The following is a 14,226-nucleotide window of genomic DNA, read 5'->3' as shown; positions in this document are numbered from 1 at the left end:
CACACAGTCCATGGTTTTCTCCAGCTTCTCCCCTATTTTGCTGCCAGAACAGCATCCTGTCAGCAGAACCTCCTGCCACAAAAATGGTCATGTTGTCACAGTCAGGTTCTAGAATTGTCACTGCGAGTAATTAACCATACCAAAGGAACCAGGGTCAGGTGAATGGAGTTCAGCTTTAATAGATTCTGAAACATCTCAAAGTCAGTGCAACCCACAGCAAAATCCAGAAGTTTTGTAAAAACCACCTGCACACACATGAGAGAGAATGAAGTGCTTGGTTTTAGGCAGCAGTGCTAAAGACCATGTGCAGATTCCTGGACAGTCAGTGCACTTCAGGAATTCCACTGCAGGTTTTTCAGTCTGTAAATGTGTGTTTGTGTGTGTGTGTTTTAAGGCCCTGCAGCTACAAGGAGAGTAAACCTGAGAGTGTCACCTGTACACTCAGTGTTGGACAGCTTAATGCAGCTCCTGCCTCTTGGAATAGTGCCTAAAGAAAATGGGATTATCTTGGGATCCACAGCATTTCCCTATCACCAAACAGCTGCAAGGAGGCAAACCAGGTACAATTTTTCAAGCGACCAGAAACTCAGTTTATTAAACCCCAGTGCAAGCTGGATTTAAGTTAATGATCATTAATTTTTCCTAATGTGAGAGTTAGTCTTGTGCAGCAATTAAAGGGTTAAAGTGGAACTCTCTGTACTGTTTTAAACAAGTTCACATATCCTCTATACAAATTTGGCAAATTCATGTCACAGCCATAGATCTCACTCTTGCAATTCCTGCAAAACATCTACAGCTCCTCTGTCAGAAGCAAAGGGAGAGGCCACCTGAGCAGCCAGGTGTGCCAGGAGCTCATGGCACAGCCCAGGAGGGCTGGGAATCTCCATGTTCCAGCCTAAACAGGTGGATTTATTGAACCAAATCTGCTTTTCGACACATGCTCCCAAAAAGAGCTCGAGGCCACAGAGCAGCTGAGTGTGGAAAAACTGATTGCATCAGAAACACTGCAGCCAAAAGGAAATCAAAAAACATGACTCCAAAGCCAATCAAAAAAAAACAAAAAAACAAAACCAAAACAACCCCCCAAAAGCAAGCCTTTATATGTGTGTAGGTGTAATAAATATTGCAAAGCACATTTGTCTCCCTCCCCCCCACCCCCCTCTGCAAGTCAGTGAGTGTAAAGAAATAACCAATGCACCAAAACATCAGCTTCCTGCAATGAAAATGTTGGGAGTCAGCAAAATACCTGCAAGCCAACTGAAGGGAAAGCATTTGCATTGTCACCCAATCACAAGTTGCTTCCAGTTCTATGCAGCCAAATCAAACCCTCTTCAAGTTCACAAGTTTGACCTAAATAAGCACCACAGCATGAAAAGCTTCTTTAGAAGTAGGATGTCGAGAGACTTTTCTTTAAAATACAAAATAAAACGTGAGATAAAAGGTTTTCCATTGGTCAAGTTTGAAAAAATTGCCTTCCTTTAGCCAAGCACTGCCTGTCCCTCTGAGCCAACCAAAACCACCCCTCTGGGTCTGTCCTTAATGAACACAGCCTGGCTGAGGAGCAAAATCTGACAGGAATGGATGGCTGGGAGATGCATCCTGAGGGTTGGGCAAAGGGAAACAACATTACAAAGGAGAAGGAATACCAAGGAACAATTAGGGTGGGCAAAGGAACTTATTAATGCTCAGCCATCCTCCTCTATCTTCAGGGATCTCACTGTCCTCTCCAGCTCTGTGTTGTTCAGGTGTCCTGTAGTTACTGCCTTCTGTCTTCTGTCTCTGATCTGGAAAATGCCATCACCACGTCCTCAGCACCTGCAACAACAAAGGGCACAGGAAAACACCAGAATTACTTCCTTCAAAGATGCAGTGCCCAAACTGTCACTCCAACACATCCATAACATCGACAGGAAAGCAAAAAAGAGGAGAGGATGAAGAGAAAGCTGCATTTTCTTTTTTTTTGGGGGGGGAGGGACTGGCATTTAAAGTCATCTAAACATTTCAGCAGTGGATTTAAAGTGTTCTTCCTTTGCAAGCCTAAGGAAATCAGTCTGGTTTTAAAGAAAACCAAGAATTCCTTGCTTTCACACATTTCTAAGAAGCAAGACTTAAAGTGTTCAGAGGATTGTCACCACAGGCATGTTGAGATACTATTTTTTTTTGCCTTGTAAACTCCAGCACTGCATAAGAAATTTATTGAGCTTCTCTGAAGCACGAGGACCTTGACTGCTCAATAACATTTGTACTTCCCTGTGCATCACTGCCCTTTTTAAGTGACATTTAGGCATTTTTACTGTATCTTTACACAGAGATACTCATTACTCTTTGCTTTTAAGGGACAAAAAATTGTTTTAATAGCCCAGCTGAAAGGTTTTTTGCTATTTTCCCCCCACTAAAAAATCACTTAAACATCCTTTATAAACTAAGATGTCTTGAAAATGTTCCTAACAGAAGTGCAGTATGTTTGTCACACTGAAGGCTTTCATTTGCCCAGGAAGGAGGAGATCCAGCTTTGCTAAGCAGTGTTTTCATCCCCAGCCTGCAGAAATCTTTTTCCAGAAGAATTCAGTGTGTGGACTTCCTCAGTTATTGGATTTCTATTTTTAATGGAGGCCATCAACTCTGTGTAATCACCATCCAAACTGGTGTCCCTAAGCACAGAAAGAGGTTAATTACCTTCCCAGAACCATCTCCAAGTCTTTGCAAACTCGTGTGGCCTTTCAAGTGGGCATTGACAGTAGAAAGACCTGAATGGCTCGAGAAACACATCTGATAAAAGCTGGTAAAAACACTCCATGCTGAGCTCTCCTCCTTCCAAAAAGATGCCCCGAGATCTTCATAAGAGAAATCTGCTCTCTGGACTTCCCAGCTCTGGAGTGTGGCCCAGCAGGCAATTAAAGAGAAATGTCTCCAGGACAATATGGAAATAAAAGTACATCACACAGCAGTGTCAAAGCAGTGGATTAAATCAGTATATTCAGTCTAGACAAGACCTGGAAAACAACCCCTGAAGGGCTGAGTGCAGTATTTTTAATTTTTCTGGTAAAAATTTGATCCCCAAGAAAGTCAGATAAAAGGAAAAGCTTTCTTTCATCTGTAGATCCTCTCACAGCATTTATCTGATTAGAAAACATGATGAATCCTCCAGTCAGTGTCCATGTAATTTCTAAAAATTATGTCCTCCCTTCAAGGAATCCCAAGTGTTTAAGGGCAACAAGGACCACTCTGGCCTTCATTAACTAGTTTGGTCTGCTTGGGATAATTTTACTTAGGAAGTTTTTCTTCAAAGCTTCTCTGAAGGGATTAGGTGACAAACCAGGAAATGCCCAAAGCACCCCAGCCTGCCCATCCCAGCCAGGTAACTGCTCAGCTCCACAGAATCCTCTTACAGGGCTCTGGAAAGTTCAAATTCAACTCAGGAGGAGCATCAGCACCTAAAATTCCTCCAGCCTTTTTTACTTGAAGCATATCAAGAAGCAGATCTCAGCTTGGTGCCCCAAGCAACTTCTCCCTCTACACCTGCATAAAGGGGGAAAAAAAGACTAATAAAAATTCCTCATCTGTTTTAGTTACATGGATTCCATTTCCCAGTTATCTGATCTGCTCTTTAGTTGCAATACAGCAGGAAAAGTGGCCAAAAATGGTTGTAAATTCCCCTTGCTAATGTCCTTAAAAGCTAAATCAATGCTCAGGAAATGCAGCCACACTTACTTGTATACACTTCACAATTTATTTGTTACATGTACTTAAAGGAGGAAATATTAAGGACCAAAGAGTAGTTTGTTTTTCATATGTAGGACCCTTATCTTATATAAAACTACATCAAAAACTGCTCTGATGCACCCTCCTGCCAGCACTCAGAAGCCCTGCAGTCATCTCCCTTTTCATCTCCTCCACAAACTGTTTTTTTTCCTTGATCAAAACATAAATGATATATAGCACCAGGATCCAGCTCGGAGTTAACAAGCTGCCTCGTTGATTTTTAAAACGCACCAGAACCACCAGCCCTCTAAAATAATAATAATATTAATAATAAAAAAAAAATAAAAAAGGATTTTATTTGCCAGGATTCTGAAAAACACCTCCCTGCTGAAAGAGGAGGAACGTTTAAGAAATCAGGGGCAGATAAAGCCCAGCCCGTGGTGTGTTTTCCATGGATCCCTCTTTGGAAAGGAGGAGGCTGGAGCAGCTGGAGTCGCCTGGCAACCACAAAATCACACATGACGTCAGGCCAGCCCAGGGATGAGCTGGATTACTCAACAGATGTTGATTGTTTTCCTGGGGTCTCCCCTTTCTGGTGTCTAAATCCTTACAAGTGCCCCCACCGTCCCGATAATCACGCAATAAAGGGGGTCTGAATTCCCGCCTGCCCCGAAATCCCAGCTCCCAGCCCCGTTCCCAGGCACAGCACAGCCCTTTCAGACACATGATGAGCAGAAATAGCTCTGGGCACAGGGGATGCTGGGAATGCTGCTGCTCAGTTTGGCTTTCACGGCCCAAACAGCCCCTGCTGGGAGCAGGGTCACCCTCAGCCCCCCTTCCATTCCCATTCCCATTCCCTGGGCACACCTGGCACAGCCTCAATGCCAATGTCACTGTCAGCATGAACTTCTGACACTGGGACATTTCCCTCGACTTCCAATGGGAAAAGAGAAAGGAGTACAAAAAAAATCCAGGAGCGGTGAAAAAGCCAAATTTTAAAGCCTTGTTCTATTTGGAAGACAAAGCACAAGCACAACAAAGAACAGTGTAAAAGTATGGGAAATGCTTGAATATCTATAGGATTACTGGATTATCACATGCATCCTAAAGAACAGTGGATGGAGAGTGGGTCTGGAAATCAAGATTTCAGCCTTTCACAGCCAGAGCAAACCACACTCAGTTTTACCACCAGTGGAATTACAATGACTACAGGTTGTACCTGAATTCATGAATTCACTGCACAGGTGTTTTTTTAAACCATAGCATCATCAAAAAGCTGCTCCCTCTCTGATGGGTCTCCAGCACTTTATAACACAGAGCTTCCCACGTGGTACTTTTTAAATTATAAAGGGCAATCTCAATCAAGGACCAAGGCGGGTAAACAATTCGTTAAGGAAAGGTCAGGGATTGTGTTTGAAAGGAAAATCATTGGGACAAAAGGGATTACAACTGTACTTTCTCAATGCTTGGCAATTCTACTTCGTACTTTCACAAATGAGCCCGGAACAGAAGAGTAAATCATAAACTAATGAAACCTGATGGCAACACAAAGCTGGAAAGTTCTGCCAGAACACCAGGGAGCAGTGAAACAATGCCCAGGAAGGAACAGGAGAGCAGTGAGGACCAGGGGTGGCAGAAGGGGCTTAGCTGTTCATCTCAGAAAGGAAGAAAAAGATTAGAAGTTATGGATTTCTGTGTCTCTAGGTACAGTTTTAAGCCAGATGAGTAAAGGACAGATTTTGTACCCAATTCTGGATATTTTATTTCCTGTCCCCTCCTCGGTTGCTTTTGTTATTTGGTAGAACCACCAATGTTTTCATCTGCAGGAATCACGTGCAACTCAGCATTTGCAAGAGCCTCAGGCAACTGCCTTTAAAAACACAATTTGATCTATCATACAGAAGATAATAATATCTTCCAGGTAGACAGGTAAGTGGGTGGGTAACCCGAGGGCACAACACCCAACAGCAAACATCTTGCAGTAAAGACTCAAGCCTGTGCTCAGGTCTTTTATTCCCACATTAAAGATCAAATTTTACCCTTGGTGAGGTGATAATTTTTACACAGGGGAAGACAAACTTTGGCCAAATAACAGCAGCCACACAGAAAGTTCCTGCAGGCTGGCAGAGCTGATGGGGCCACGGGCAGCGGGGTCAGGGAGCAGGGTGGGAATGCCATGGACACCCCCCAGCACTCCCAACCTCCCAAAAATGCCACTGAGGGAGCAGGGTTATGTCTCGAGATGTCCTGGAGCAAAAGTACCTGGGTGACATTTGTCCACAGAAACGTCCTCCACATTTCTCAGCACAAAAGCAGGTTTTGTTGGAGCCCAGTCCTACAACCCCAACTCCCCAGAGCTAAATGAAACCAAGCTAACGAGGTGCTCATTAAGCAATTCTCCAGTGCCTGTGCTCATTTACAAACACAAACACTGGCAGAGAACGGGGCTGGGGCTTCTGTGTGCTCAAAGGAAAGCAGGGATTAAAGTACCAGTGCACAGAGCTGCTCCTGCAGTCCCACTTGGCTCCAACAACGGATGTTTTCCTGCTAATCAAGTAAAATAAATGTAAAAAGCAGAGCACAGGTTATAAAGTTAAGCTGCACAGTGCCAAGAGCCTGTGGCTGAGACAATAGGACGGTGAACCAGGTTTACTTTTAGCACATCCTTCACTTCCAGTAATTAATGTATAGAACAATGACGAAGGCCCACTTATACCTGACCTCCTGCACCTCCACAGCTTCTCTCTCCACAGCTGCCCCTTTTCTGGGCACACATTTCCACACTGAAATAGAGACTTACACGTAAACCCAATTAAATATTCCCCGCCTTCTTTCATGAGCAAAGCATTAATTGCCACAAACTCTCAGACATGCAAATAGTTCTCCCACTTCTTCTGCCTTTCCCACTTTCCCACCCTCCTCCTTCCTAGAAATTACCAATAATTAGCTGGCAGCACATGTCCTGTCTTGGAAGGCAATAGTGCCAGTCCTACCCCACTAACTTCCAAAAAAACCCTGCTGTGATTATGTTCCCACTGCAGTTGTTGGGATTGCTGAATTCAGAGTTCTTTTCCACCACCTGGACTTCAGTCTTGGCAAGCCAAGATGAGCTGAAGGTCAAACGGTTTTGCTGCACAGCAGAGAAGACCAGAGACATCCACTGAGCTCAGTGTGTTCAACTGCTCATCAGCTCCCCTAAATTCCAGAAAATTGCACCAGGATGACTGACACTGATGTTTTCCCAGCAGGTACCTGGGAACAGGGACATCAAGCCAGGAGGACACAAGCTGGATTAAAACCACACTGCCTTAACACAAAGGAAGATGCTGACACATCTACAGCTGCTGTTTGCAAGTGCTCTCTGAATGATAAATAGACACCTGATTTGTTTGTAGTCACCTGCAGAATTAATTAAGCCCCAAAAGCCTTTAAGAGATCAGAAGGTTTAGCCTGTTGTGAATTTTTAAAGGCTGCCAAATTAAAAAAAGAAATTCTTCACTTCCCCCAAGATCCCTGTACACACACACTTCTTCAACCACCTTCAAGCAACAACCTTCTAAACATTAACTCTTCCCTGAAATTCCCAGTGTTGGCATCCTAGTCTGGCATGCTAAAAATACACCCTGCACTGCTGAGAGGAGCAGCACAGTAAAACAAGCCTCGTGCTCAACAGAATAAACCCACGCTGATGAGAAGAGCTTGATCTCCACTCCTCCAGCCCCCTCTGCCATTCCATGAGCAGGGTCCCCTCCTCACTCCACAGCCAGCCTGGGGTGGGTTTTGGTGCCCCAGCACCCAGCAGAGCACGTGTTTGCAGCTCAGCCTTGCCCTCCCTCCCCAAGGGAGCAGCTTCCTCCAAGAGCCAGCACCACACTCCTGTTGCTATAGGAACACCAGAGCTGCAATCACCCAGGTCTCAGCATAATTCCCATCTCCTGCTTCCAAACTGCACTGCTTCCATTTCCAGACCTGCCAGAGCCCAGTGCCAGCCCACCCTTCAGGAATGGAAGGAACTGGGGAAGGGGAAACGTGGCTTTCATGCAGGAGATGCCCCTGAGCAGAAAACTTCCCGAGAGGCACTTTGCTTGTCCTCAAAAACATGTGAGAAAGCCTGAATTTCACCATTTTGAGCTGGAGAAACCTAAGGAGTGTGAGCTGCCTTAGCTCTTGCTGCAATGCAGGCAAGACCAATATGTTAATATCCCAAAACAGCTCCTGATTCCAGCCCCTCTCTAGCACACACACTGGTTGAACAGAGATGCCTCTGGGTTCCTCAGTTATTCCTGGTGCCCTAAAAACAAAGCAACAAACAACCCACAGATGCCAGATAAAAAGCTCCCCAAGGAAAGAAAAGCACCCTGTATTTTACACTTTCCTAAAGGTGTTAACAACACTGCAGCAATGACTGAACACTAAAATGGTTATAAAAAAATGCGAGCATGACATTAATGTCAGACTCTTAATTAATACTACATTTAAGTATTAAATACCTTATTTTGGAGTTTTATAACTGTTGTTTTAGATGTTTATAACTGCTGTTCAAGCTTTGCTGGGTTACTGAGAGCTCATCCCCTCTGCTACCAGTTCACCTTGCAATGGATAATAAAGTATTTTTAATACATCAGATAAGCCTTCTCTAGAGAAGAGTATCAAAGTCAACACACTGAGGGACTCAGCACTTCCTGAGAGTCTGGAATACACTGAAAAGAAAGGGCAAATAGAGTTGGAATTGAAAAGAAAGGGAAAAAAAAGACTATTTTCAGACTGGAGTACACTTTCTGGCCATTCAAAATCCCTTCACGGATCTGTTGCTCCAATACATGTTGCAGCACTAAATGTGAAGAGTTTAGAACACAAATTAGAAAGATTTGCACTGATTTCCACTTGATATCTGCTCCAACACCTTAGAAGGCTGGGATATATCCCATTACTACCTGATTTACACAAAGATACTCTGAATATTTGAGCTGCCTGTCAGGAAAACAAGATTCACTCCAAGAGCAGGCAATTCTTCAGGAGTGGAGGTGTTCCAGATGTAAAGGGAAATCTGTAAACATCTGAACAGATGAATTCCTTTTGAAAGCAAGATAAGAAATAAAGAGATAAATAATATAAATTTCTTCTCTTCCAGTAAAAATAACCACAAACTCAAGGAGAGGCTTAGCCTTCAGGCTCACTTAGCAATTACAGAGGTATTCTAAGATGCTTCTTGATCAAAATTAGCCATTAACTTCCACTGCTGGCCCCTAAGACAGCAAGCAGAGTATCAGGGAGGAACTTCAAGTATCAGAGATATTGTTATTAACAGTGGCTCACTGAGGGTTTATGGCACAAGTCTGAATTCAGCAGGGACAGTGTCAACTTCTTTCTTCAAGGCACTGGCACATCCCTGCAAAAATGGACACAGAGGCTGCAGTGACTCCCTGTGGTCAAACAGGCTCTCACAGAGGACTGGCAGATCTGTATCAGAAATCCTGGTGGGCAGCACCATCCCCTGCCAAGCTCATCCCCTGCCTCAGGTCACTGCTGGGAGGCCACCAGCCAGCCCTTCTGAGCCAGCACTGCATGGATGCACAACAAAGCAAAGCATCAAAACTGTAATAGAGGCTGTGAGACACTTAAAAAATTCTAGACTATCCATCTTCTATACTCTTGTCAAAAAAAAAAAAAAGCAAAAAACAAACCAAACCAATCCCAAACAACCTTCCTGTAACTCTGGAGCCAGACTCCAGCATTTTGGAGCTGAAACCTGCAGGTGCATAACAAAGCTCTCAGAGTGCTAATGCCAAGGATGTCATTCCTTTTTTGGGGGGGGAACAAAATGAGGATGTGAAGTCAGCTCAGTGTATTTTGTGCCTGCTGGAGAATAGTGGCTCTAAAGATAGGTCTGGGACAAGTCAGGCTGTGGAACAAAGGGTTGTGAAACCCTCTGAGGGTCAACTCCTTGGAAGTTACTCCTTAAATAACACACCTTTTGTTGTTAAGGCAAGTTGCATTAAAAAAAAAACCACAAAAAGCCACAGGAGATTCAGTGGAAACAGCAGAAAAGCAGGGAAGAAAATTCCTGTGAGCAACCCTGGAGCACACGGAGCAGTCGGTGTGAGGACTCATGGGTTTTTCAGCACAAGATAATGCCATCTAGTGGAGATGGAATCTCCCTCAGGGTGGAAAAACTGGACACTCCTGTGACTGTATTCCTGATTTCCAGTCATTTCACAGTGGCCCCTTCCTGTGTCACCAAGCCCAGGATGCAGCAGAAGGGACAGACAGACAGACAGACTGAGATTGCTGCTGTGGAGCCCCCACAAAGGGCAGCAGCAGCACTGGTTGAGAGAAACCTGGAGAGATTTCTGAGGAAATCCAAGTGCTGAGCAATAAATTGCAGCTGCAGCTTTGTCTTTCTCCAAAAGTATTTGGTTATGTTTCCTCAATTCCATTTGTACTCCATGCTTTTCTCTCCTTCATTTGGAGAGATGGCCCCTCTGAACGTGAAAAGAACCAACATCCTTTCCCACTTCTCTAAATATTTAACTATTTTCTTCCTTTGTTGTTTTCCCCCCACCATCAAGAAAAATCTTAACGGTCAGGCCACCAGTTTAATTATAATTTGGGAGGACAGAAGGTAGATTGTGGGGTCAAATCTCCCAGGAAAGACATGAGAGTCTCAGATTAGATCCAAGCAAGCATCCCCAGGGAGGGTTTCACTTCCCTATGGACAAAGTTTTAAGAATCTTCAAGGACTTCATGAAAATGATGACAGAGGAATCAGTTGCCAACTGTTCAAATATGGGACAAAGACCACTTTTTGAACAGCATGTGAAGCTCTTACATTTCCTGCATTGCCTGATTAGTGAGTTGAGCAGCAGACTAAGGAATTCTTGGTCTTTCTTTCAGTAACATTTTAAAAGTCACATCAAAATTCAATTTTTTCAGTCTGCAAGGTGGGAGAAATATAATTTCACAGACAGTAAAATGAGACAGTTTAGACAGTGAGTTGGATCAAGGTGTGCAGGAACAGAGCTGTAGGAAGGATCTGTGTCCCCTGGCTGGAGTTCTCTCATCTTTGCCAAAGTGCAGGTAATTCCACATGGATTTGCACTGTTAAAAATGAAACTTTTCTAAGGACAACACTGAAAAATGCCAACTGCAGCTAAGGCACTCTCTTAACTGAATGTGTCTACCTCAGTTCTTGACAAGAAACTGCCAGATTTCCCCTTTACACTGGTAGGAGAGTTGAAGAATCCTGAGCCAAAACATTCAAGTGTATCTACCTCCACCAACCCCCAGCTATGTGAGGAATGAACACACAGGCTTAAAACAGAACAGCAAGTTTGTGCAGGTTGTGTTTCTAATGCATTTCTAAATGTCTCAGATCTATATTAAGTTTCTGCTCAGCTCAGTTCTGGCATTGGAGCCTCACAATCTTCCTTCAGTAGCAAAGTGTGCATTATGAACGTGATCTGGCACCAGGCCTGGGCAGGGGAGGGAAATAAATTCAGTGAGAAACATTCAGGTCCACGAGAGATTAGTGGAACTCACAGCAGCTCCACACAGTTGTTTACCAAGACTTCTGCAAAGAATTAACAAAACCAGCACGTAGTTCATCCCCTTAATGGGAATCTAAATAAACCAAAGCAGATTTGCAAACTTATTACGTGTCTGCTGCCCCTGTCTGGGAATTAATTACGTTGTGCAAATTAAAGAAACGCAATGGGAAACAAATTCCTCCTATTGTCAATCTTTCCCTCTCACTCTGCTGAAATAGTAACATTGCACTTCACTTTCACACTCATGGAAATGTGAAAAAGCAAAGATGTTGACAGATGATTCCCTTTTATTTTGTGACAATAGTGTTATCAAGCAACTGGAGTCACAGTAACTAAATTATCACACGCCTAACACATGCTGTTGTACCTTAGAAATCTGTATTTACTTTGCATTTTATTTTGTTATGAAACTCCCAGTTTGAAGAGTACAAAGAAAGTGCTTGCAAACCACCCCCAGCCTTGTTCCTTTTTAACCACAGATGTCCAGTGTAAGAATAAATATAAAAACTCAAATGATCTACATCTTATGCACAGGGTCTATACTGAATAGATGAAGAACTAGAGGGACCTTTGCATAACCAAATTTTCCTGCACACAGAGAAAAAGAATCAAGTTATGAGATTAAAATCTATTTCTGTTTAATGTATTAGACAGGGCAGGAAGCTCTATACATGCATTTACAGCTCACAGGACTTTGGCCATCAGTCTTTTGAGTTATCAGGGTAGGAAGCTCTATACCTGCATTTACAGCTCACAGGACTTTGGCCATCAGTCTTTTGAGTTATCATGGAGAATAAGGTGTTTAAAAATGCTCTTCTTCCTAATTAATCTCAGGTTTAGTGCAGACTGACTTCACCTGTTAAAATAAAACCACCTGTTGACCAGCTCACTGTCGTTCTCTCCCAAAGCCACAGTTTGCACATCCTGGATTGCAGGGGGGTTAATGCAGAAACACAGGCACCTAAATTTGGTGTTTTATGAGAGTGCCCTCACAGATTAAACAAAGCCAAGGCAAGGAAGGTCAGTACTCACCCTGGTCAATGGAGTGCTGGGGAAGCTGGCTGAGCTGGCTGTTCACTACCCCTGCGTACGTGCGCAAGAACTCCTCCTCGCTGGCCGTCAGCTGGGGGGGACAGGCAGTCAGCAAAGGGCGAACCAGGACACATCATCTCCCACTCCCCAAGAAAACATCACAGCTGCCTCTGTTCTCCTTCCAGCGCTTTAATCACCTGTTATTTGTGCAGCTCTACCCTCAGCAAACTGAGATGTGAATTCATGGGCAGACTCAAAGTCACCTTAAAACTGTCACTTTGCTTTGCTGTTTTTCTAATGAGGAAAAGCTTTAAATCTAAACATCTGATCATTTATCCATACATGGCAGTTTCAGGCATCACAAGTCTCATAATATTTAAGCAAAAATCAATTGTGTTTAACTGCAGATAATGGTTAAATCAGCAATGGCTAAAACAATTAATGTAAAACCAGACCCTCACCTGCCCATCTCTACAAGCACTATCCCAGTTACTACAAAAATGTCTGGAAGGCCATAAAAAATGGGCTATGAAGTACATCTTACATTTGATCCCATCTTCCTCAGCATGAGTAGAACTCTCACTTTCTGCTGGATGTACATCTCCTCCGGACTCTTTCCGGGGACGCCCTCACGGTTCATTCCCCTCCTGCCAGCTCCTGGATTTCCTGAGGATCACAAGAAGACAAACTAAAATAGTTAGTGGGGCACAAAAGGAAGAGAAGTTTCATTTACCTGTTTTTCACCAGCTGGCAGATCACTGAATATCCTGGGAGAACAAGGAATCACATCCTTCATCGGAGAAATCCTTAAAACTGTGAACAGCTAAATCGGGCCTTACATATGCAAACATTCACTGAGGCTGATGTTCACATCCCCAGCAGCTCATTATCTGTGGTTACCTTACTGCCTGAGCAGAAGAAGAATTCTAACAACCAGATGAAAGGTTCACCCTGACAGAAGAGACCGTGGTTTGGGGTGTTTTCCATAAATAAGCACAACCAGAATGAAAACAGGATGCAGAAAGCACAGCCATCGAGCCTGCAATGGCTAAACAAAAGCTGTGTGAAATCTAAGCTCTTAAGTCTTCCTCCTCTCTCTTTTTATTTTTTCCTTTATATATCATGTAAAAAAGGCCACTGCACTTCTGTAAAAGCTACTACAATTTATGAAATGGTTTTGGAGAGAAAGAAGAGCCAAGAGGAGCAGGAAAGGAGTAGAGTTTATCATCTTTCTCCTATCATTTCAAACGCGAACTTTTGCTTTTTTATTTTAATAAAAAATAATGATGTTACGGAATAAACAGCCTGTGCTATCTGAATTCTATAGCACAAAGCATGATTATACTTTGTTATGTATCTGGTCATTATTTAAGTTCCACAACAGGGTATTTACCAAGACAAAAAAACCCAAAACCAACAGAGATACTCTTCAGCTGCTCTTAAAAGTGATCCTGAAGTTTATTAAGTCAACAATAGCAAAAACATAAACTGAAATTTAGAAAATAATGGGGCTTCAAATAACACACTTTTAGAGCAGCATCACAAACTGAAGTAACCTCTTACAGGTGCTGTGGGTTGGGAAAATGTAACCCCTGCCAGGCCCTGGAGGGAGATGGAGAGAGACTGTTTACAATCCTGGAGTGCCAGGACAAGGGGGAATGGCTTCCCACTGAGAGAGAGGAAGTTTAGATGGGATATAAGGAAGAAAATCTTCCCTGTGAGGGTGAGGAGGCCCTGGCACAGGTTGCCCAGAGAAGCTGTGGCTGCCCCAGCCCTGGAAGTGTCCAAGGCCAGGCTGGATGGGGCTTGGAACAACCTGGGCTAGTGGAAGGTGTCTCTGCCCATGGCAGGGGGTGGAATGGGATGGGCTTTAAAGTCTTTTCCAACCCAAACCATCCTGTGATTCCATGATTGTGGATGGAGGTGTGAGCCAGCCCCTCCTGCA

At 43.7% G+C, this 14,226-nt stretch overlaps 1 protein-coding gene across 3 annotated transcripts in view; it reads right to left on the bottom strand.

The window, feature by feature from the left end:
* Positions 1–1,656: 1,656 nt before the first annotated feature.
* Positions 1,657–14,226, bottom strand: part of CTNNBIP1 (catenin beta interacting protein 1) — a 29,540-nt gene continuing 16,970 nt past the window's right edge. For all 3 annotated transcript variants that reach the window (XM_018079439.2, XM_008928727.3, XM_018079438.1), the window contains 3 exons: positions 12,826–12,947; positions 12,282–12,372; positions 1,657–1,815 (listed from right to left, as the gene is read on the bottom strand). In XM_018079439.2, the coding sequence (XP_017934928.1) occupies positions 1,757–1,815; positions 12,282–12,372; positions 12,826–12,921 (246 nt within the window). In that variant the 5' untranslated portion in view covers positions 12,922–12,947 and the 3' untranslated portion in view covers positions 1,657–1,756. The remainder of the gene's footprint in view (positions 1,816–12,281; positions 12,373–12,825; positions 12,948–14,226) is intronic.

Source organism: Manacus vitellinus, unplaced genomic scaffold (assembly GCF_001715985.3).
Source record: "Manacus vitellinus isolate BGI_N305 unplaced genomic scaffold, ASM171598v3 scaffold_46_pilon, whole genome shotgun sequence".
In the NCBI taxonomy this organism is placed as follows: domain Eukaryota; kingdom Metazoa; phylum Chordata; class Aves; order Passeriformes; family Pipridae; genus Manacus; species Manacus vitellinus.
Note: the sequence above shows the minus strand (reverse complement) of the source record. Positions and strands in the feature narration are given on the sequence as shown.